The 22,473-nt window shown below is 40.2% G+C and overlaps 1 protein-coding gene across 1 annotated transcript; it reads left to right on the top strand.

The window, feature by feature from the left end:
- The first annotated feature begins 3,641 nt into the window (after positions 1 to 3,641).
- On the top strand, positions 3,642 to 22,267 carry tprg1 (tumor protein p63 regulated 1). Its single transcript, XM_068591537.1, has 6 exons — positions 3,642 to 3,759; positions 4,023 to 4,233; positions 7,009 to 7,100; positions 10,360 to 10,536; positions 20,969 to 21,122; positions 21,296 to 22,267. The coding sequence occupies exons 2-6, from the start codon at positions 4,030 to 4,032 to the stop codon at positions 21,488 to 21,490; spliced, it is 822 nt and encodes a 273-aa protein (XP_068447638.1). The 5' UTR covers positions 3,642 to 3,759; positions 4,023 to 4,029; the 3' UTR covers positions 21,491 to 22,267.
- The last annotated feature ends 206 nt before the right edge of the window (positions 22,268 to 22,473 follow it).

Consider the following 22,473-nt stretch of genomic DNA (forward strand, 5'->3'; position numbering starts at 1 on the left):
TTGGCTAAGAGTTGAACTCACAATTTGGGAGATTATTTCGGTATCAAACTTGGAATAACAGATTTATTGGCCACTTAGGAAGGGGTGTAAATCAGCCATTGACACAACACTGAATAAAACAAATGTTGGCATTGAACATTTCTGCAAACCACAGATACCTTTTCTTTCTTTCTTTTTAATGCATGTAGATAAAAGTGACGTATTACAACTTGCAAAAGCAGATCAAGTGAAGTAGTCTGTGGAGCGGCCGTATAGTAAAGTTTTGTGGTATAAGGATGACGAGTATAAAGAGTGAGGAAGTCCACAAAAGCCGGGCAGGACTTTCACCCAGGAGACCGCTGTGTAAAACCTAGGTAAACTTTGAGTTTACACTCAACTACTCAACATATTTTACACTTGTCGTAAAACGTAATGTTATGCAAGAAAGTCTGCTATGGGTGGTTGTCATTTTGTTTACACTTATTGTGATGTTGTTGCGCATGTTTTGTTTTGTTGTTACGTTATTATTTTAACATTTAAGCCATGAGCTGTTTTCTTACCTTAACCAAATGCTAAACTTCTAATCGTTTCACAACATTCATGAGGTATTGTGCCCTTCTGTAAGCATTATACGAGGCTGATATAAAACATATTTATGGAACATGGTTTATGTTTAAAAACTCTGATATGTCACATGTCCCTTGGTTTGCAGAAACGTACGATGCCAACGTTCTTTTCTCTGCCACCTGGGCTGCCGAAACAATGAGCTGAGAGATGCTAAAATGCTCCATAAAACAGAGGGGAACTTCTGAGTTTATTTGATAATTCTTTATGGGATCATCACTATGAGTAACCCTTTTCACTTTAAAGCCAGCCATTTGACCCATTCTTAGTATACAAATATTTGTTATAGGATCAGTACAGTGTTAATCGGGTGTTTGGGGGCCTATGCATAAAGGTGTACATTACATAACATAATATACCACCTGAAAGACGACACAGCAAATAAAACTGTCTCAGAAACGCTTCAAAATATAGCGTCTACAAAGGACAACACATGCTGCACTATTACTCACACATGCCATAATAGTGCACGACACGTGGTGCCGCTTCATCTAAAACAGCCACCGAAAATATGACATGTATTATTTAACCTATTATTAATTCATGGTAAATTCCATCGGTGATGAACACGTATGTCTTGGGAGAGCACCAACAAAACAGCATGGAGAGGCTAAAGCATGAACCCAAGGAGATACAGTAGCAACTGAAACACTCTCACAGCTTGGCAACAGTGAGCATTTCCAGTTATGCAGTGTTGATTTACTTGGCCTAGATACAACAATATGGATTATTCTTATCCTTGCTCCTCCGAATGATGCGATGCATCACGGGGCAAAAGGGTTTCCAAGTTCACCGGTTTACGTAAAGCGGGTAGCAGCAGAAATCCAATGTTACGCTGCTGTCATGCTGAGATACTTCCATAAAACTGCCACCAGGTCTGTGATTCAATTATGCTCTGGTCTTTAGTTTGTAGTTATCACTGGATCAAATAAAGGAAGGAGATTTGCAGGTTTCATGGAGATTTTAAAGAAAATACAGCTTCTTGCACCGGTGCTTCTATTAAAGCAGAAGGACAGTTTTAGAAAATTCATTATTAAATCATCACTGAAGCAAACAAGCTCTGGTATGATGAGAAGTAATTACTTGACTGCAGACCAAACAACTTACTTAATAGGAATAATTAAACTTACATGACACGTGGACTTAAAAGCCACTGGACATTTACACAATACTGAAGTGCTTAAAAAATCTCAGCTTGCAGTCTGTGGGAGTAGCTAAGCAACTGTGCAGGAAATAGAAAGACCTTTAGAAATCTGTCTATACTTCTTTGACGGCTGCAGATTAGAACTTGATTTGGTTTTAAACTTCCAACAGGGCATTGGAGGATTTCCCTGACTGAGATGTGGAATGAGTTTCCTTACAGTACTCTGTGTCAGACAACATTAGCTTCCACGTAGACTGATTCGTGGGAGGATAAGAAAACAAAAAGCCTCATTCACTTCCGGTGATCTGGTTCATCCCACAATTGCTTGGTTGAGTTTCTGGTCCAGTTGGATTGGTATTTTTTAAGGAAAAGATGTTAAGACAGCAACATAAGTCAGAGAGAGGAAATCAAAGCAAGCTAAATTTTTTCTTTTGTCTGTGTTTGTTCATAATTCTAAACGTATATAGGAGATTTGTGTTTTATAGCAGCCCCTCCACTTATTATACATAAATTTTTAAAAAAGGCATCTGCATCTGTGAACAATGTGTCATTGCACAAACCTCTCTGCTTGATCCTTGTTGTATAGCTATTTACATACAATGTGTAGACAACAGCGTTGCTAAAGGAACAGGTTTTAAATGAGGTGAGTCACCTGACAGCGGCTACTGGCAGCAGTAACCCTCAACCTTCCAATGAGAACTCACAAAGCAGTATGCTCAGTTGCTTTTGACAGCACATGCCTGTTTCCTATGTCATTTAGCGCTGATTAATAGAGGACAACACTTGCTATAACCTTTGTTCTATGAGTAGAGGACTAAGTACATCAACACAAAATGTTTTTGGCCAATGGGGCATGACAAGCTACAAATTAAGACACACTATTGTCTTAAGCTATTGTGGCAAACCTGTTTTCAAATAATTAATTATTCTCTAATCTTAATATTCACTCTTCTTATAGCTCTCTTTTGGATACAAACGTCTCTGTAAAAATATCAGCCTGGAGCTGACTTGATGAACTTTTTTCACCCACATGTTGCTAAATTCTGTTTGGTTTGGCTCAGTAACATATTTCTATTGGTTGAAATGTAACTCAGAAAACACCTCATTTCAATCCTCAATTTATTTACACTTTATTCACTCTCATGTAAAGTCCATATCAGCAAAAGGCAGGCATTATACATCCCTGACTGGATACTTAAAAACAAATTTACCAACTTGAAAGAGGTTATACCAATCATACAAACCATGGTTGGTAATACTTTTGTATTTATATTTAATGACACATTGAGAACCAATAGTATCCTGTGTGGACATTAAAAAACACAGTGTAAACATGGCAGCTGCTCACGGGGCACTAATGCACCATGTTTCATCTGACTCTAAGTATTATGATTAATGACAAATTTTATCAAGAAAATGTGAAGTGTTTAAGTACAACAACACAGGGGGTGGTGGGTCCTATTGTACCTAATGTGTGGTCCAATCTTGTTGGGACACTCTATGGCTATTCTTTCCCTATATTGTGCTATGCGTGTAAAGAAAAAGTAATTTTTTTGAACCAACAGAGCACAAATAGAGTGGTGTGAGGGAGAAATATGTTGGCCCATTGCATCCTAACAGGTAAATCCGGTCATGCACCTTGGAGCCAATGGAGTCATTCTGAGGCCCTCACAAAGAATGAAGTGAGCACCGTCTGAGTGAATGAATTCAAAACCCTCACCCAGCGTCACAACAGTCACACATTGGCGACACATAGATGATTTTAATTCTGTACAATATGGAACCGGTCCCAAACCAGCAGCCTTCCTACTTATAGATCGGTAAAGGAGCATCAGCTAGTGCGCAGGTTTATTTATCACAACGGGAATCAGAGTCATGAGCAGGCGTCCTGTGGCCCGCTTTGGCGCACGCCCTAAAACAAACAGTCGGAACAAGGAAGTTGAGCACCTGCGCTGCTTCTGATCTCGACCTGCTGAACCCTTCGACACCTTCCGCGACACTAACAACCAGCCGTAAGTAAATCGTAATAAGATATAACCATCACCATGACGTTTTAACTCAGACGGGCGAAGGGAGAGAATATGTGTCGGAGTGTGTGCAAGTTTCGATACGGGGTGAGGTGTGCACCAAAAAGGCAACGACCAGAGGCTGGGGATTTAAAAGTCGTGAAAGCCTCTCTGCAGCGGGTTCAACGTGTAAGGGACAGTCTTTTATTTTGATAGCCTAAATATGATGTACGAAAGTGTTGTTAATGTTGAGAGATGTGTCGTTAAAGTTCCATCATGGCAGAAGCGGAAGAGGAGAGAGGGCTGCCATGTGAGGAGCAGCAGCAGCAGCTCAGCCCGGAGGAAACTCAGCCGACTGCCCCCACAGAGGGCACGGAGGAGCGGGCAGCGGAGGTTGCAGCGGCCCGCCCCCAGCGCGGTGAACTCTCCGTGGAGCCAACTCTGCAGCAGTTTAAGACCAGGAAGTTCTTCGTGTTGAGGGTAAAGACTTTCACTTTCCCACTTTGCGACGGGCAACTTTGTGCTGCCAATAAGTCGCTGAAACAGTTTGACCAGTTTTAGAAAATCCACACCACGTTTTGGCCAACACGAAAATGAAAACGATAAGCTTGGTACAACTTTGCTGTCCGAAGCTTATTATTCTTTATTTTTATTTATGTTACTTGCACTTAGGTTAAACTTTGGTAACATTAGCGTTATACTACAGCCGACAGCTGTAGTTATTTGTGTATTTAATTTATTTTGCATTTATTTTCTATTTACATCATCAAACATACATGTTAGCCTAGCAATTGATTGTATAAGAGTTAGCTCAATGCTAATTTTCATCTGCAGTCCCAATTAAGTTAGCAGTTAGCTAGACTGCTGGTTCGATATTTTGTTTAAGATGTCTAATTATAAAATACTGTATTTAACCCAACAGGACGAATTGCTGGTATAACGCTTCACCTCGACTTGCAACTACATTAACATCTAACATATATAACAACATTACCTTGACAAAGGGTTGCATAATATTTACCGTTACAGTTTTAATATTTTAAATGTATTTTGCTGACTTCTGCACTCACTAATTTGTAGTGCAGGACTTTAACGTGTAATTTACTTGTATTTCGACTTTGTGTCATTGCTACTTTTCTTGCTGAGTAATTCATTTTAGCACAATAAGTGCAATCAAATCATTTTTGGAGACTAATGTCTCCAAATGACGAATGAGGCTAATGGCTGGGCTTGTGAGAGGCCCAGTTTCAGCAGAAACTGATGGTTCCGATGAACAGATGATGGAACACAGCTGGAAAAAGTTGTAAACAGCACCAAGAAGCATATTTGGTCCTTTTCAGTGACAGTTTGCTTTAGTTGCAATAGTTTCTCAAAAGCTCCATTCAGTTTGACAGATATCAAACCTAGCAAATGAACAATTTCAGATACACATTTTATAACGTCCATCTCAGGTCACAGTTTCACTAACTATGACCGCTGCTTTGTCCTTATAACACATTATACAAGCTTTCTTTATGACTTTTATACTTATACAAGTCTGCTATTGTTGACAGCCATTTTCAGTGAACCTAAAAACATGCATAAGCTCCCGCTATGGTAAGATTTGAGAAGACATGAACGGGTGAGTTCATATTCTCAATGCATTCAACACAGTATGAAACTTAGAGATAAAGTAAACGTAACAAGTTTTATGTTATCAAGTTGGCTGAAAACTCAGCCGTTACTGTTTCTTGGCCAAAATTAACTGAGGTGTAACTGAGGTGTAAGTAACTCCGTAGTTCAGACCTGGCGTCTCACGGCTCTCCCAGTCCGGCCCGCATGAGGTCAATCAAACATGAAAAATGAATAAATAAGATAAACGCCATGGATGCATTACAGCGACACTGCTTTCACTTTAAAGGCGATCCATGTTGATGCGCGCGCGCTGCCGCAGCCTGACTTCGTTACGCAGCAGACAGGCAGCGTGACGAAGTGTGTCTGACGGAAAGCACGTATTGTTATGTAGCTTCTGTTCTCAACAAGCAGCGGTGCTGCCGCGAGCCGCTTCACACGCGCTCACAGGCGGGCAAATACACACATGAATATGTACTGGCAGGTTCCGCGTCCAAATTGAAAGTTAATTGCGCATGCGCAAAGCTCCTGACCCCTCGGTCTGATCCATGCAGAGAACTTTAAAGCAGCATCACTTCTGGATCTTCTCTCTCAAAGAGGAGAACTTTTCTTACATCACAAGATGTTCAGTGCACTTGTTCAAGACAACACAGACTGGACTTTTCTCACTGAGGAAGAAAAACTGACAAAAAAGGAGTGGTTTGTCCCTCACAGGGACCCTTACTACTTAACAGTACCTGTTCAATATATATATATATATATATATATATATATATATATATATATATATATATATATATATATATATATATATATATATATATATATATGTATGTATGTATATATATATATATATATATATATATATATATATATATATATATATATAATAATTATAATAATTTTTAACAATTTATTATTACTATAATAATAACTATATATGTATGTATGTTAACTTGCTAATGCTCCAGAGTGCTGTTATAATGTTCTGGTAACATTACTTTAAAATAAAAGCATGCAATACACTAGTTTTTTACTTCATTGTTGAATTTGGCGCATAATGCGATTAAATTTAATGCATAAAAATCATGCGATTAATTGCGATTACTTTTTTTCAACTTTGTCCAGCCCTAGTAAAAACTATTTTGCATGGCTGGATTGGGTTGCAATACATTGCCAGGTTGGCTTAGCACCAGGCTCAGTTTGCAATCAGACTGTCAGGAACCTTCAATATGAACTCCTAATCTTTTTAACTTACCACTGAAATAAAAAAATGTTGAAGGATAGAATTCCATGTTCCAAAAATGACAATCTGAGTGTGGATTGCATTGTAAAACATACATTTGGATTGTGTAGTGTATTACATACAGAAGCTTTTTTTTGTGTCTTCAAACACCTGTTTATATATACACGCGGAAGCTGCACGCTCAGCTTTTTTTTCTTCTTCATTTTCATATGCGGAGGCGTCATGTTTTTTTGTTTATTGTCATTTTGTTTGACACACAGACGGGCTGACATTTTGTTGGAGTACCAGTCCCAGATGTGCGTCTGCCTCAAAGATCACCCCTTAAGCTTTCTGTCACACATTGTGATTGTCACAATGGAAAATTAGAAAGTGACACCCGTGCATTTCTGTCTCCTCAGCCTGGCACTCTGAAACAGGCCGTCAAAGACGTTGAAGCTCTGGTGGATGAAGAAGTAGATGGCAGCATTCACAACGTTTGGCTGATGGCAGAGTGAGTTGATGGCATTTTTGGTCTCTGTAAAAAAATAAAATAAAAATCATCAACTTTGGCCCAGTGGACCAGCCCTTTATATTTACAGATCTGTTGGCATTGGAGTTTGACCATCCAGTCTTCATGTGCTTTGTGGACTTGGAGAAGGTTTGTGGGCATGTCACCCAGAGAGTCTTTTGGGGTTACTGCAGGTCAGTGGCAGGCCGTGCATTTCCTACTGAGGCCTGCTGTCTCATATTGTATACATAAATACGGCGCATGACAGGGTGCTGTTCAGCGCACATGCTAGTTAGCTCACGAGCTAACAGCGAGCTATGCAGACCTGCTTTCCAGTTTCCATCACGCGTGGCCAAGCAGGGTAAGATGAGCCGTGGGGTCTGGGATAACAGCAGCTCCAAGTGTTACACAGAGTCCACAGGGAGAGTCTCCAGCTGCAGCTTCTTCTTCTACAAGTTAAAGTGGCGGATTGCAACCAACTTGACCAGGTGCATCCCGCCTCATGTACCAGGGTGTGTGGTGTAGGGTACTTTTGCTGTCTGTGTGAGGAATCACAGTACAGAATCATCTCGCTGGCCGTCACCATATGTTTAACCGGCGAAGAGAGAGAGACATAAAGTGAGACATAGGTGAGATCTGATTGGATAAAGAGCATTAAAGGAGCACCCAGGTATGTTCCTCTGGTGCAGGGACTGGCTGTGACCACCAGGACCGTTAGGAGGTGGTCTCAAGACCAGGACTGTTAGGAGGTAGACTCAGGAGGTTAATGATGCCCTGCAAGACTGCTTTGAGTCAACGGACTGGGATGTGCTGTGTGGACCACATGGTGAGGACATCAACAGCATGACTGACTGCATCGCTTTTTTAAATTTTTATTTGATTAATTAAAAAAAATAATCAACAGAACAATCGATTCTTAAATTGCAGATTAGTTGCAGGCCTACATGACATACTACAATACAGGTCCATATTGGCTCTGCAGGATCCAATATAGACTCCCGTATTAATTAAGCCTAATACCAATGTTGCATATCACACCAGTCAATGCAGAGGCAGTGAACCAACTGCCTCCAACATGGAGCAAAATGACACGACTGCAAAAACATTTACCAAGTGCACTTGTGAGACGTCGGGTTGTATCACTCACTGCATAAGCTTTCAGGAAACATTATAAAGGCTGGCCGTGTGAGAATTAATAATGCATACCATTTAGGCAGCTCTATCCAACACGCGGTAACGCTTGTCCTACATTTGGCCCCGCAGTTGTTGTCACTGCTGACTTCGATGTAGGATGTCTGGCGACACAGAGAGTGCATTATATGGCAAATCTGTGACACTGCTGCAGAATTTCCCCAGAGGGAGGACCGGGACTTATCTCAAAGGAGCATGAGACAATTCCTAAAATCCGGCCCTGCTGAGGATTGTCTCTTGCTTTAGAAAGAGGAAGACAATGCTTTTATTGATTAGACTCTTTCGCTTTTATTATCAGTATCTCATTTGATTATGTAGTTCCCTTTTGTTTATCACTGATCATAAAATCCAAAATGTTTGAGTGTCCGCAGCTTGTCAGAGCACCCACTGACTGATGGTGCATCATTGTAACACCTCCGTACCATCCGTGATGCCATGCCCAGTCAAGTTTGAGCTAACTTATTTCATTAGCACAGTCATAGCTCTTCACCCACACCGTTTCAATGATGCCGCTGCTGTTCAGTGAACTGTCTTTTTCTTTGGCCTGCAGCTGCCAGCAGCGATCGAGTTTTTCATTTGGAGTTGGCCACATGAGTCCGGCTCAGCGGGCCGTAGAAAGAGAATCCGTGGCACCATCAATTAGTTGTGTATGCAGCAGAGAGAGAGAGAGAGAGAGATTATGTTTTTTGTGATTTAAATTAATAACGCAGATACTTTTGAATATACTTTGAGGCCGAAACAGAAAATAGACTTTAAGTTTGTTTGCTTTGAAGGTGTTAATTAGATTTTTCTTTCCTTTTTTTTAATTGGTAAAAACTTAGCAACTTAGAAAGACTTGCATGCATATTGTATGATCTTTGCCAGGGGCTGTTTTGTAAATTGTGATGCTTTTACAGTACATAATTGAGCAGCTTTGTTATACATGTTTTTGTGTCTTCAAATAACCTCCTGCACAAGACTGAATATTGGTGAATATTTTACTATTTTACGGTTTGATCTAGGAAGCTTGGCGGGAAAATATGGTCATAAAGAAAAGGATTCCGCCAATATGGTGATGTCTGATTTGACATAGAATTTAGTGGTCTTTTTGGACCCCATGGTATCACAAGACGGACCCGGTAATTGTAATTCCACTGTTTGACCACGGTGCCAAATTCACTTTAAGTCCTGGCGGTTTGAACAAGTCAGGTGATAATTTATTAATACAAATGGCCTTTCACATTATGCAATCATTTATATATATATATATATATTCATTTATATATATATATATATATATATATATATATATATATATATATATATATATATATATATATATATATATATATTCATTTATTTAATCTTATGATATAAGGTCATTTGATTTGACTTCATAACAGTGGGAAGTTTTCCAGTGTAGCAGTAATGAGGCAATCCTCGGCCTACACTGTCGACTATTATGGTTGATAATATGCAGTATTGATTATTAAGCTACTTGAACTACAGTAAAGTAGTAGAGTATACGGGTGTTTCACATTTTGCATATGAATATCAGTGATTACACATATTTTCCTCTTCCCCCACAATACAGTATTAAAACAAGGAAATAATTTTACCTTTTTTTAAGGTAAAATTATTTTACCTTTTAAAAAAAAAAAAAAAAAAAAAAAAAGCGATATGAAACAAAGAAAAGAAAATGACACAGTTGTTAAACTGGTTAGAACCGGTGAAGGTTTGCAACCGGTGATAAGGGATCACAATTTGGCGTTGCTTCGTGTCAAGAGTCACAAGGTAGAAAGGTCCATGTCTGCAGTCTAAACTAAACACTTTAATATACTGGACACTCCAACAGTGAAATAATTAATAAATAAACAAAAAACTTACTGCATTCTGTTGCTTATGCTTATTACACTCCAAGTACATACAAAGAGATTTTAAAAACACTGTAAAAAATGGATCAAAACTTTGGTAAAGAATATGTCAAATTTATAATTTTAACATGCTCTCTCTCTCTCTCTCTCTCTCTCTCTCTCTCTCTCTCTCTCTCTCTCTCTCTCTCTCTCTCTCTCTCTCTCACTGGTTGTTTCAGGGTGGATCACTGGAACAATGAGAAAGAGCGTCTGGTCCTTATCACGGACCACTCCCTCCTGGTCTTCAAATACGACTTCGTCATGTTCAACTGTGACCAAATCCAGAGGATCCCGCTGAACATTATAGACCGCATCGCTCACGGCCAATTCAGCTTCCCAAAACACTCCCTGCTTCAGTAGGTTCTCTCCTTAGCCCTTCAACAGTAAATTCATACCTTCATCTGCAGCTTCAACCTCACAAAGTCCTGTAGTTTGTGGTGGATAAACGATAACCAGGAAACTTCTGGCACTTTAACTTAACTTCATAGAGACACATGTATCAGCATGTGATCAATGAGCCAGAGCAGCATTGTGTCACAGAGAAAGCCTTGGATCTCTGGTGTCCTGTCTCCTTTTTCACTCATTTTTAGTGAGTCTATTTTAAAAATTGATGTTCGGAGTGTTTCGGCGCTAATGAAAAAATGAAAAAAACCTCACTTGGAGAATTACAAATATTAGCCCTAATTATCTGCACCGTGCTCTAATTTGCTTCACAAAAGTAAAAAAAACCCTTTTAGCACACGATTAACCATTAAGTTTCAACACGAAACATGTCCTGTTCGCTTGTGGGTTATTGTAACTTTTTCTAAACTCACATGTCAGACAACACGTTCTCAAGCTTTGTGAACATTTTTAGAGGATGTAATGAAGAATATAACACGCAGCCTTTGTTTTCTTTGGGATTTCAAAAGGTGGTATACATGATTTACTTGAAAGTATGGACAGTGATTGGAGTTGTCAGTGAGAGCAGTGACACAGCGCTGAGGGCCGCATCAGAAGGCCCTGCGCCGTGAAGGGGGATTCGTGCAGAGGACCGGCAGCCGGGGGGCGGCCGGGGGCAACCGGGGACACGCAGAGCGGCCTGAAACAGAGGAGGCAGCGAGACGAGCATGCTGAGAGCTCTTTTTTTGGAAGGGGTAAGGAGTGCAAAGCTGTCACTTGGAGCTGTCGCTTAACTGATTAGTGGCAAAATTAATGTAGTCCTTTCATCCAAACCTTTTAAAGGCGGCTCAGGGGATACCAAACCAACTAAAACTAATTTGATGAATAAAACGTAATGCGCTGTGAAGAGCTTAGAAGAACGCGGCCTGTATTGGGGGCTTTATCTCCGCACATTACGCTGAATTATACATAAAGCGCTCGTGAAAGCCACCCGGGAGTCCAACAGCAAAGAGACGGATTCGAATGAGAAAGACTCGACCCTCAAACACTTCCCCTCTCTGTCTTCATCTTCACTACTTCCTCCCCGTCTTCTTCTTTGCCTCTCCCTCAGGAAGCTTCTTCTTTTGTTCGTCTAGGTCATTCCGTCTTATTTTTGGCAGAAAATTGATCTACAGTAAAGTTCATGTGTATACGAGAACGAATCCTCCCCACTGCTATGATGGTACAGAAAACTTTGTTTCCACATCACAAAATCAATGTGAGAGAGAAGTAGGAAATGTCAGGCTGTGAAGATAATTTGGCTCTATGTTTCATTTTATTTTTCGGGGACACTTCATTTTAAGAACGTTAAAGCATATACTGATATCACATATCGAGCCGATACAACTGGAAGAGCTGCATTGTATTTTGGTGACAATGGGTCGATCTATTCAATTAAACTCGGTGTGTATTTACTATGTACATTATATACTAGTTTTATAATTCCTGTTTAGGTTTTGACTGAAAAATAATTTATTTAATTAACCTTCTTTTCACCATGCCCTCACCATGCCGCCTGCGGCTATTATCGGATGGATGTACTTACGTAAATTCCAACGACTCTCTGTGAGCTGCGTCAACTTTCCGCGGCGCCTGTAAGGTTTAAAAAAATTGCCTCTAAGTATCTTCTACAGCAGCAGATTGCAATAATAAACACATCTGCGCAACCGTCCGGGCTTGTAGGAGTCTATCGGCGCAATACAAATCCATTTTGCTTAACTATAAGTAACTTTAAATTCCCCAAACTGTCGGAGATTTTTTCTATTTACATTTCGTGTGCCGCCATTTCCCTGGAAGTTGCATGAAGTTTGAACCACGTCAGAGAGCACATGCGCAGTCTAGTGTTGAGAATGTAGCCATGCCTCTGGAAAATGTAGTTTTCTTATAAAACCTTGAACTTTTCCATTTCTGAACTGATTTACAGTTTTTTTATCTGAAAAACCTTTGAATGACCCCTAACACTTTGTTTTTCTGCGGTTTCGGGTTCTTTGGGGCCTGTTCGTTCCAACAAGTGGTGGTATTAGTATGTGGGAACATGTTAAGGAGTCTCAAGCACACATTTTGAACACGTCGGAAACAGCTCGAAAAGCATTTTCGGCCAATCTTAATTAGATCATGCTGGATGTTCATAATTATGATTAAAATATGTTAAGGGATTTTTTTGAATATATATATATATTTTTCAATAGGAAATTCTGAAAAAAAAGTATTAGAACTCATTTGGGGTTCATATGACTACTTGAAAACTTGAACTTGAGAAACTCACCCAGTACTGGGGGAGTGGTGACTAAAAGATTGTAGCCAGGAGGTGATGAATACCTTAGGGCTGATCACACCAGACGCGCCTCTAAAAAACGCAGCTGCTTAAAAAATGCTTTACAAAAACGCGCCCGGGCATTTTTTTTTCAAAACTCATCGGGCTTTTTAAAAAAATTTTTAAAGAAAGTACGGCAAATACCTATCCGAGAATTGTGTCTCTATGAGAAGTGCTTTCAGTTGTACTTTTGGCTGAGCAGAAGTCAGTTGGAGTGTCTTCTGAGCAGAAGAGTAGTGTTTTCATCTAGAATTGTAAAGCTCTTTGTAATTAAATACCGTTAATATTAGTGCCTTGTCGGAAGTTTCCATTTTCTTTTGAATTCCCCGCTGTTCATACCACACGAAACCAGGAAGGAATAAATTCTGCCTTCTGCTTGATCCAATTGGCTGCCTCGGCCGAATGTGACAGTGATGAGCTGCGTGACTCCGCGCCTTGCGCTTCAAAGTTGAGAATATTTTAACTTTTAAACACGCAGAAAAAACGCTAGAAAAACGCACCGCGCAGCGTTTAAAAGGCGCGCATGAAAGGCGGTACCATATGGAATCAATAGTTTGCATACAAACTATTGAGTTTGTATGCAAACTATATGCAAACTATAGTTGCACACAGACTAAACTGAGCTGAGTGAGGAGTAATGTAGAGACGCCGTATACTGTGACCTGTCAATCACAGTAAATATGAGTAAATCATAGTTTATTTGACTCTTAAGTTTGGACCATAATTTATAAAATGAACATCATGCTCTATTGCAGAAGTCTTGAAACAACCAGACTCCTTTTTGCCACCGGAGTAGTGGCACCCTGCTGAACAGTAGAGAGGATGAAAGGTTTAAGACACTTCCGTACTCGGCAAAACCGGAGGATTCCGCCGAGTGATACCTCGCAAATGTAGTTAGTCATGTGACCCATTTTGATAATAGAGTATCGATTGTTGCCGCTTGAACGGGCAAACAGGAAAGTGATGTTGAGCGTCTCATCTGACAAGACATATGGCGATATGTCAAACTTGTCCTTTCAGTGGCACTTTTGGGCTTGAGTTCTGTTGTACCGTAGACATCTATGGATGATCAACTTACTGAATTGAGACTGAGAGCACTTTAATGAACGTTTGACTCCTTGGTTTTCCCGGGCCACTAGCTTGAGAACAAAGAATATCAAACTCTCTCTCTGCAGCGTGTTACTTGGCGACGGCACCTCGTCTGTGCTCCATCAGCCTCCCTGAAACGCCGAGGATGCCAATAGATATTGTTGAGGGAGGATTTTTGGTTTTCAGTGCGCAATCTCCAGGTGCACCTGTGATGGCGAAAGTACAGAATATTCTGCATCTGTGGAAAGAGATTGTTTTTAATGTGCCTTCTTTCCGAACTGTCTAGACAAACTAATTACCAGGCACGTCATATCTTTTATTCCTGTCTGAAAGAGATGTGTGTGGAGGTTTAAAGAAGCCCCACTGGAGGTTGCTTCAGTAACTGTTGAAGGATATATATATATATATATATTTATATATATATAAATATATTTTTACTGGAAATGATCCCAGCACAGCTCTCCTCTGTTTCTTCGTTTTCTTTATCTCAGAATTTATATTTTAGAGGGAACGATGCCTTATTTAGCCCCCTGCTTTCAACGACTTCAAACAGTTTTGTTAACTAGAATTCCTTCCTCACGTTGCTGACTCAAGTGGGCTTTTTTACACATTTGTACTGTTGTTTTGATATACAAATCAATAGGTTAAGACAGTCTTTGCATTGGGTCTTTTACAGGTTCTTTTCAAGCGGTCCTCCTCTTGTTCTGCACAAACCAAAGCAGCTTACGTGTTCAGACAGCAGAGGGCAGTCAGTACATCGTGGCTATTTAAGATATCATTCATCAGCATTATGCACTTCATCAGATGATGATTCAATCAGAGCCATAACGATGTAAAGCGGAAGAGTAAGAGGGATGTATACACACACACACACACACGCGCGCGCACACACACACACAGACACACACACACACACACGCACACACACACACACAGATACTAAGATGCACACACACACCAGTTCTCCTGTTTCCACTCCCCAACCAGATCAAAATACACACATTCGGTTATTTTGGTGGGCCAGTCAAATAAATAGATACATCTCAAAAGTGGGAAGAGGAGTATTTATTCATAGTCTCACTCCACGTTTGAGCTCACAGCTCCCACAAACCAATTACTGCTCGATAATCTGCTGCAAAAAAGGTTAAAATTATTCTGTTGAGGCTCCATAGAGAGGCAATGTCCCGCCCCTTCCAGTGGACCACTATTAGACTTTATTTCAGAAAACAACACGTACGGTAGTCATTCGTGAACGTCAAATAATGGTTTGAGTGAATCGCTGGATAAAACTCATCAGGTGTACATCAGATTACGTGAGATCTGTGCTACTCAGCTAGCTAGCTACCCAAGCTAGCGCCTTCGATGGTGACGTGCAATGTTTCATGCATAGTAAAACCGTACTACGACAAATCTATGACAAACTGCAACTTTCTAGACTTAAAAAAAATAGTTTTTAAATTGACAAATATTGTATGTGCCATGTATTCAAGCGCAACTCGCACTTGGCTACGATCGAGTAAAGAAAGAAATATAAGCTGAGTTTGAATAGTCAAAAGTAAAAAGAGAGGCACTGTGATTTAGTATAGCACTTGCCTAAACTTGAGAGACTAACCAGAACAGATTATGAAAAGAATGATCAAAAATGTCCACCGCAGAGGCTTAGACATCCTGACTTTTCTTTCAATTATGGACCGAATCCCAAAAATTTGCCATAATGCTACTAAATTTTGTCTTTCAGAGAGCCTCTGAGTAGTAATCCTCATGATAAATAAACTAAAACTTCAGCTCTGAAGTCAGCAGAATGCCCCACTAAAATGTCGTACATTAACCTTTTCTTAGAACAACCACATTTACTGGATTTAAGAAGAATGTATTATTTTCTGGAAGCACCCACAAGCAACAGTATACCAAAGAGCAATGCCATAACTTTAGTTTGTACGTCATGTGTTCAATTTGAATGTCATTTGTAATGGAGATTTATTTACTGCTGTATTTACTATGTCTAGGATATTTGTGTGAATTTAAATATGGACCTGTATAAACTCAAATATATGGAGCATTGCAACAAGTTCTTCAGACCTCCCTGGTATTTTGACATTGAGGACATGGCATTGCACATTTTAGACAGATGAGGAACTTTTACTTAGTTTGCTTAATAGATGAAAATAAAAGTTCCGGCACTTGTTTGACGATGAGCCAGCTTCATCATCTGCAGGGTGAAATTTCACACTCCCTGCTTTCTTCAATTACTTGACTCCATGTAATTCACCTCAACTGCACTTTCATAAATAGGATCTCCGTGGCATAAATTGCAAAAAGAAATGTAAATACACACGAGAATTTTCACCAATAGGCGTATAATGTTTTTTTTTGGGATTCGCTGCTTTAAATTCAAACACCTTGGAGCGCTTTTACAGCTCGTGGACTCTGATGTTCGGGGTGGAAACGTGTTTGCCAACAGCCCGCAGCTATAATATCACAGCTTTTTGCATCATGACATCCGCGGCAACGCGGCTGTATGTTTTAGGCTTCGGAGGGTTGCACGAGCAGCTTCGTCATGAATAATGTAAATGTCTTTTCAAGGCCCGGACGTTGTAGGGAAGTTGTGTATAACTAGTGAGCTCTTTGTTATTTTCTAGTCATCAGTCCACCCCCTAGTTTCTCCTTCTGTCGTCCTTCTACATGTTGGATGAATATGTGTACGGATGGCTGACAAACCATGCAGGCTCTTATGAGCGATCGCACCTGATTTGTTTGTTTGGTTCTGAGACGGTGTGGGACATTTGGAGATGGGTTGATGTTTATATCTGCTGTGTTGATTTATGAGCCCCAGGGAGGAATCTGTCTTCACTTGCCCTTAAGCTCAGAATACAGTATTGCTCATATGTGTTCGTTTTCCCATGAACAGTGTTGAAGTTTAGGAGGAGCTGCTTTTCCTCCGGTTGACCCTCTTTCTTAAGGAGTTGGTCAGTCTGTTTGTCGAACTCCCAATGAAAGCTGTGGAGTTGGCCAAAGCTTTTTACTATTCCCATTCAGATTACGTTTTTTTCCCTGCACAACATTTGCTCTTGAGGCGCAACATGTTTAGCAGCATGTCAGATAGTTCTTGTGTAAACAGGCTGAGGTGATCGCCCTCATGATCAACAGCTACACCACCAAGCCTCAAGTGTGACTCTGTTGGCAGGGAGGGCTCTTTGTACAAAGTACGAGGTCAAAATGTGTGACACTTCATTAAAGAAATCACAACACCGTTGGGGAAATATCCCATACTCTGATTTAAGTACAGTTTTACTTTTGGATGCAAACAGCGGGTTCATTATAGATAAGACTTTGCAGAGTTAATTTTTTTTATCCCACAGTTAAAGTTGTTCAGATCCGATTCACAAAAAAACACCGCGACAGGACCCATGTTTACACAAGTCTTGTTTTGTTTTCAAGAGGTTACAAAGGCAGATATGGGGGTTACAATTTTTGGTCTTTCGGTGAGCAAGCATTGTTAGATGACTCGCAATACATAACACATGACACACATGTTTTAACAAAGGCACAGTGCTGAAGGGAATGTGGATATCTTGGCAGGCATTTTGGATATTCGTTCAGTGAGCTTTTGCTTTCATCAAGTATGGCCATATTACAGTTATAAATATAGTATATCATTGCGCCTAAGATGACAACCCAGCAATTCACTTTTAATTAATCGCAATCAGTTATTGGGACATTGTAGTACAGGCCTAAGTTTCACTAAATACAATAAAATACACACACATACACTGATGCTGTGTTCACCCTGCTAACAACAAAAGCAACAAAACTGGCAGCTACATTGTTGTAGCAATGTAGCGCTCGTTAACGTAGTTATGTTGTTAAATTACACCGAGAACCGTCCAACAGCATTAAATACAATTAGATTTAAATGTTTAGATTAAAAAAAAACACAAAATACCAGCTCAACTTAAGACCCTCTCTGGCGGAGTTAGCGTGTTGGATGTGTTTCCATTCACACACAAATGTGCACTGGTCTTCTTCTCACATGAGAAAACGATTCCGCAAACGCTGGATGCTTTTCATTGGGTCTTGTGCGCATGCTGCCAAACACTTCTCCCACTGGAGGTGCCGGAATAATGTAGTTGTGTCGTAGATTTTTGTGGCAACAAACTTTACAGTTTTGCTCTAGGTCGGATACTGAAGAAAACTCCTGCGGCGCTGCTATGAACTATGGGAGCTCAGGGAAGTTGTGTCTGTTCTGTACTTACCAAGATTTTTCAAATACATTGATAAAAATCAATTTATCACACAGCTCTAAAAAAGATGCAGAGGAGGGTGTTTTGAACTCACTGGGACCCTTTACCTTTTGAACAGTAACAACGGTACTGTATTGCCCACAGTTATGACAGTCTTGGCGATATGAGAGCCACAGATCACATTTAATGGACAAACGGTAGAGAGAGAATCTTTACAGCATGCAGATGAACGCCAGCATCATCTCAAAGATGGGATCTAGAAGTGTTCAGAGGTCTCTGGTTTGCTCTCTTCTTCTGGTGTTTCATTAGGCTGAGGGAAGATATGACCCCAGGGCATTTCCATGAAAGCCTGCGGTATTTGCTTTAATATGAGGAACACGCTGTAGATTACCTCAAGGACAGGCAAACATGAGACTGCACTCACATTCAGTATTTGCCCTGAGGACAGATTAGTGCTGTTTTTATTCCCCATTATTCTTATATTGTTAACATGAAACCAACAGACCCCATGGTCCGCCTTTTGGGAAAATAATGTGAACTGATGGTGAAGCAAACATAACGTTAACAGCTGCCAGGTTGCTGTTGGAAACCATTTTGCGACCAATCTTTGGCCTGTAGTTGCCACCAGCAACATGGCAACCATTTTTTAACATTTGAAAAAGATCAAATGGCAAGTTATGGACCTGAAATATTTTCTTTTGTTGCATTAGTTTTACTGTGGGTATAGCTGAATATATTTGAAAATAACAAAATAGCTGAGTATAAATAGCTGAATATGTATGAAAATAGCTCAAGATATATAAAAACAGCTCCATAGCCCAGCGTTCATACGTGTGGAATCTTTAAAGTTAGTCATCCCCATCATTCACTGTCCATGTTTGTTTCCGTCCATCTCTCCAATCATTTTCTTTATTTTGAGGACTTCCACCATTGTGAAGTTTTTGGTCTTCTTGGTCAAATGTGTCCTAAAGACATCAATGATCTTCTCCTGATCAGAGAAATGTTTTGCTAACTTCTGTCAAATTGTGCAAGAGTGGTTCAGGGAGCATGAGACATCATTTTCACACATTGAGAATCTTTGGGATGTGTTGGACAAGGCTTCGCGCAGTGGTCAGGCTCTACCATCATCAATACAAGATCTTGGTGAGAAATGAATGGAACACTGGATGGAAATAAATCTTGTGACATTGCAGAAGCTTCTTGAAACAATGCCACAGCAAATGCGTGCCGTAATCAAAGCTACAGGCGGTCCAATGAAATATTAGTGACTTTTCTTTTGGCCAGGCAGTGAAGTAGCCATGACCAGCCGATTAGCATTCGCTGTGGCATTGTTTCAAGAAGCTTCTGCAATGTCACAAGATTTATAATTGTGCCGCGTCAAAGGAGCCGTGGCTTATCGGCGTCACTTCTCCGCTATTGACTACAGAAGGAGTAACCACTACTTCTGCTTTATACTTGTTGTGGAAGTCACAAAAAACGTGGGAACATCAAACGCCCTCCTGTTTGGGTTCATAACATCATCCGTAGTCGCACAAAGGTCGGTGAATTTCAACAAGTTCAGGAACTGCGTCTGGTGTTACGTTACCGTTACCGCCATCCATCATCCACTATCCACCATAGAAATAACCACTAGTTAATACTTATGCTGTGTTCACACCAAACTCGGCGCGTTGACATCAGTATGACATCACGTGCTTGGAGCTGCACCATACACACCAATGTTAAAGCCAGAAAAGGTGGGAAAAAGACATAAAACGAAAACACCGACAGTTTAAAAATTATAGAAGATGTCAATAAGCGAAGTCATGCGATGATAGCTGAAAGTTTTGTCAACATTTTAAATTTGAAATGGTGTCTCTAGCTGAAAGCATGGCAGACTTTCAGGCTTTTGAAGTTTAAGAAGTTTGAGTGGATTTGAAGATGTTCTTCATTGGAAACCATTCATTTTTATTTTCATAAAAAGCTTAATAATTTGAATATTTTAAAAGATATTTTAAAAATGTGAAAGTGTGGACTAATAGCACAAGGTTTTGTCAACAATTGACATTTTAAATGGTGTCTCTCGCTGAACATATGAAGAACCTGTATACCTTTGAAGTTGAAGATGATTTGAAAATACCCCAATTGGGTCCTATTATAAAGAAATCATAAAAAGCTTAATAATTCAAAAATTTGAAAAGTCAGAAATATGAAAAGAAAGTGTTGTGTCCTTAAGTAGCTGAATATTTGAATAGTTGAACTTTTGTCTGGAGCTGAAAATATGAAGGAGTTAATGAGGTCCAAAATACGTACGGAAGAAATAGAATAATGTATATGAAAAAGTTTAATAAAGATTTGAAGAACAATAGTTGGAATGCTGAAGCATCCTTGGTGGAAATCAAACGCAATATGTGAAAAATGCTAAATCCAAGTGTGAAAGGCAGTGTGTGTTCTTTCAGCTTGTGTGTCCATTCTAGCTGGTTTGATTAGTATGTTCATTATTCATTTATTCACGCAGGGATGGTGTATATTTCTGTGTCTTTGTCCATCTACAAATATTAGTGGAATAGATCAAATACATTGAATTTCAATTAAATGTGCAAAAAACAAGTTCTGGAAAAACTGAAAATACAAACTGCAGTTAAGTTTGAATTTTATCAATCTTTTTTTTCTCACCTGTTTGAGTCTGTTGTAACACGACAGAGAGAGACTATGACGTGTGTGTCTCTGTCCTGATGCGTCCAGGAGGGCGGGGGAAGGGTTGCGAATCTTCTGGGACCGGCTAAGGGAGCCCACCTTTACTTCCAGGTGGAACCCCTTTGCCACTGACTTCCCCTTCATCACGTTCATCGCCCACCCTGTGAAGGACATCAGCGACGGGTTCGCTGCCCTCTGCGACGTGAGTAGAAGAAACAATGGGAACAGTATGGAATTTGTTTTGTTCACCAAAATCATAGTTACTTCCCGCTATTGGTACAACACAGCCTGACCAAAGCGAGAGAGCTGCAAACAGGAAATACATGTGTTTATATGTGCGATTACATCCCTGATCCTCCCACCATCTTATTACAGATGCAGAACTTTCAAGAGCGGCTCAAGGAGGCGGCGCAGAAAGCCCATGGCGTGAAGCCGTTTCCCGGTAAGGCCAACGGCGTCCTGGTCCTGAACCAGCTGATCCTCGTTGAGGCCTACGTGGGCCTCATGTCTTTCCTCGGCAACCAGAACAAACTGGGATACTGCATGGCTCGAGGAAACATCGGCTTCTAATACCTTCTGCTTTTCATGTAATTTTCATGTAAAGTCCTTCAGATAGTCGAAGGGGGGAAAGATGAATACGCCTTGAATTCATGTTTGTATGTTCGTTCAGTCAAATTCTTTCAGGATTGACCAAAGACATTTCCATAATGGGGTTTTCTTTAGTGTCTCGTTGAAGCCTGGATTCTCAGGATGTTCTGTGTGAGGTTACAACAACTCTGTGATCTCCCCCCTCTGCTTATTACCAGTGTGAAACATCCGCATTTCAACACCGCTCCACACTGGCTGGCGGATCCCCCCGCTGCTCTCAGGGCGCTTTGTATTTGCTCCTCAGCGGTATGGTAATTTCCTAACGGGACTCCTTTGTTCTTCCCCCGGTGTGTCTGTTAAAAAGCTCATTCTCATGCCATTCAACCCCTCAGAGATTCTCCGGAGCATGGGGGCACATTTATCAGTCTATAGTTTCATCATCCACTGTGTATTTTTACAGTGCATTTACAGTGTCAGAATTCTTCCTTGATCTGTTTGTTTTCTGTGTCGGTCTGCATGGTTTTGGTGTCATAGTGCGTGTTTTGTTCTTTTGTCCTTTGTAGTGGTATAAAATATATATTATAGATTTTTCTTTGCACTGTTGATGATAATATGCTAACCATGTCCGTACTAGGCAAGAATGCATGTCCTGTTGCTGCAGTGAATAATATCATAACGTAGTAACTCCTGTAAGTAATTACTGAATGTTGAATCCTAATCCTCTCAAATTCAATCAAATATCAATGAGATACATTTAAACAATAAACCTCTTTACCAATGTAAGTCTGTGGGAAAAACTCTTTTTTCCTCGGCAACCAGAACAAACTGGGATACTGCATAGCTCGAGGAAACAAACTATGGCATCATGAGACGGACCCGGTAATTGTTATTCCTCTGCTTGACCCCTGTGCTTAACTTCAAGCCCTGGCGGCTTGAACTAGTCAGGTGATAGTTTATTAATACAA

The sequence above is a fragment of the Clinocottus analis genome, unplaced genomic scaffold, assembly GCF_023055335.1.
Source record: "Clinocottus analis isolate CAN_PGR_092001 unplaced genomic scaffold, fCliAna1.0.p SCAF_25, whole genome shotgun sequence".
NCBI classification, from domain to species: domain Eukaryota; kingdom Metazoa; phylum Chordata; class Actinopteri; order Perciformes; family Cottidae; genus Clinocottus; species Clinocottus analis.